The following is a 1,185-nucleotide window of genomic DNA, read 5'->3' as shown; positions in this document are numbered from 1 at the left end:
AGCACCCTGGGAGCCCTGGCAGGACAAGACCCATAACCCAGGGCACAGCAAGGAACAATCAAGACGTGCCAGCCATGGGCCCCGACCTCCCACATCCTGGACCAGAAGGGCACTTAGGTAGGCTCAAGGTTTTAGATTCGGTCAGGGGGTAAGTGGGTTGAAGACATTGGAAGTACAACTAGGGGTCACTGCAATTGATATAGCAAGAGAGCTGGGACGTTCGCCTAACTTGGGTTATCCCAAAGTAGATGCTGACACAAGGATTTGGTGCAAGTTGTTTACCTGGGACACGATCCTAGGAGGCATGGTAGGGAAGGGAGAGAGAGAGGAAGGGAAGGGCTGGAGGCCAGCGTAGGGTGTCTGTGAACACATGACCACTGTAGGTAACTGGGACTCTGCCCAAGCACGGTCCTCCGGGAGACTGCCTGGAGCACATTCCAGAGCTGCCTTGTCCTCTGGGCGAGGAAGCCACACGGTTATTCACGGGTCCTGACCTGCATCTGCTGAGGGGTGCTCCTGAGTGTGCTGTGGTGGCCTGGGGAAGCCCTCGGGGTAACAATCTGCTATAGTGCCATCCTGGAACAAATCTCTTCTTACAAGCATTGGAGATGTCGCTGTGAGTGCCTGCTGTGTTCCTGGCCCTATGCAGGGCACAGAGGGAACAGGAGCGAGTCAAACAGCACTCTGGCCCTCACGTTTGGTGGGGAAACAGATCCATAAAAACAACCAGCCGTGCCCGAGAAAGGCTGCAGGGGACAGGCAGGACGCTCTGACTGTAATGCCAAGGGGCCAGTAAGTGGCACAGGCCGGAGCTCGAAGGACACCTGGAGAAGCAGAGAAGGACTCCTGGGAGGCAAACCGTCGCGACAAAGTGCAGAATTGGTTGTGTGGCTTTGGCAGGGATTCTAAGTGTTCTCAACCTTCTCAGATGGGTGCAGGGCTCAAGTGAGGACTAAAAGTCACTGTAGTTTCCGGTTAGGGACCTAGGAGGTGTGGGTTCAAGGCAGAGGGGTGGCGTGTTGGAGAAGAAACACAGCTTGTGGGAAATGAGAGGGTTAGGAGGGCTGGTCTGGCAGCAGCTGGAACATGAGGCCCACATAGCTCCCTCCACCATCCACTGGCACGTGCTCAAACAGTCCTGGTGACAACTGCGGAGTCCGTGGAATGGGGAGCACAGAAAGAGAC

At 55.9% G+C, this 1,185-nt stretch overlaps 1 protein-coding gene across 1 annotated transcript in view; it reads left to right on the top strand.

Annotated features, from left to right (window-relative positions):
* The window catches only part of SNX20 (sorting nexin 20), an 8,000-nt gene that overhangs the window by 4,127 nt on the left and 2,688 nt on the right, over positions 1-1,185 (top strand). Inside the window, exon 2 of the mRNA XM_012806803.1 lies at positions 3-117. Within this exon, the coding sequence (XP_012662257.1) occupies positions 3-117 (115 nt within the window). The remainder of the gene's footprint in view (positions 1-2; positions 118-1,185) is intronic.

The sequence above is a fragment of the Otolemur garnettii genome, unplaced genomic scaffold (genome assembly GCF_000181295.1).
Source record: "Otolemur garnettii isolate 467f Iridium unplaced genomic scaffold, OtoGar3 scaffold00058, whole genome shotgun sequence".
Taxonomy (NCBI): Eukaryota; Metazoa; Chordata; class Mammalia; order Primates; family Galagidae; genus Otolemur; species Otolemur garnettii.
The sequence above is the reverse complement of the archived record's forward strand: the minus strand, read 5'-3'. Positions and strand labels throughout refer to the sequence as shown.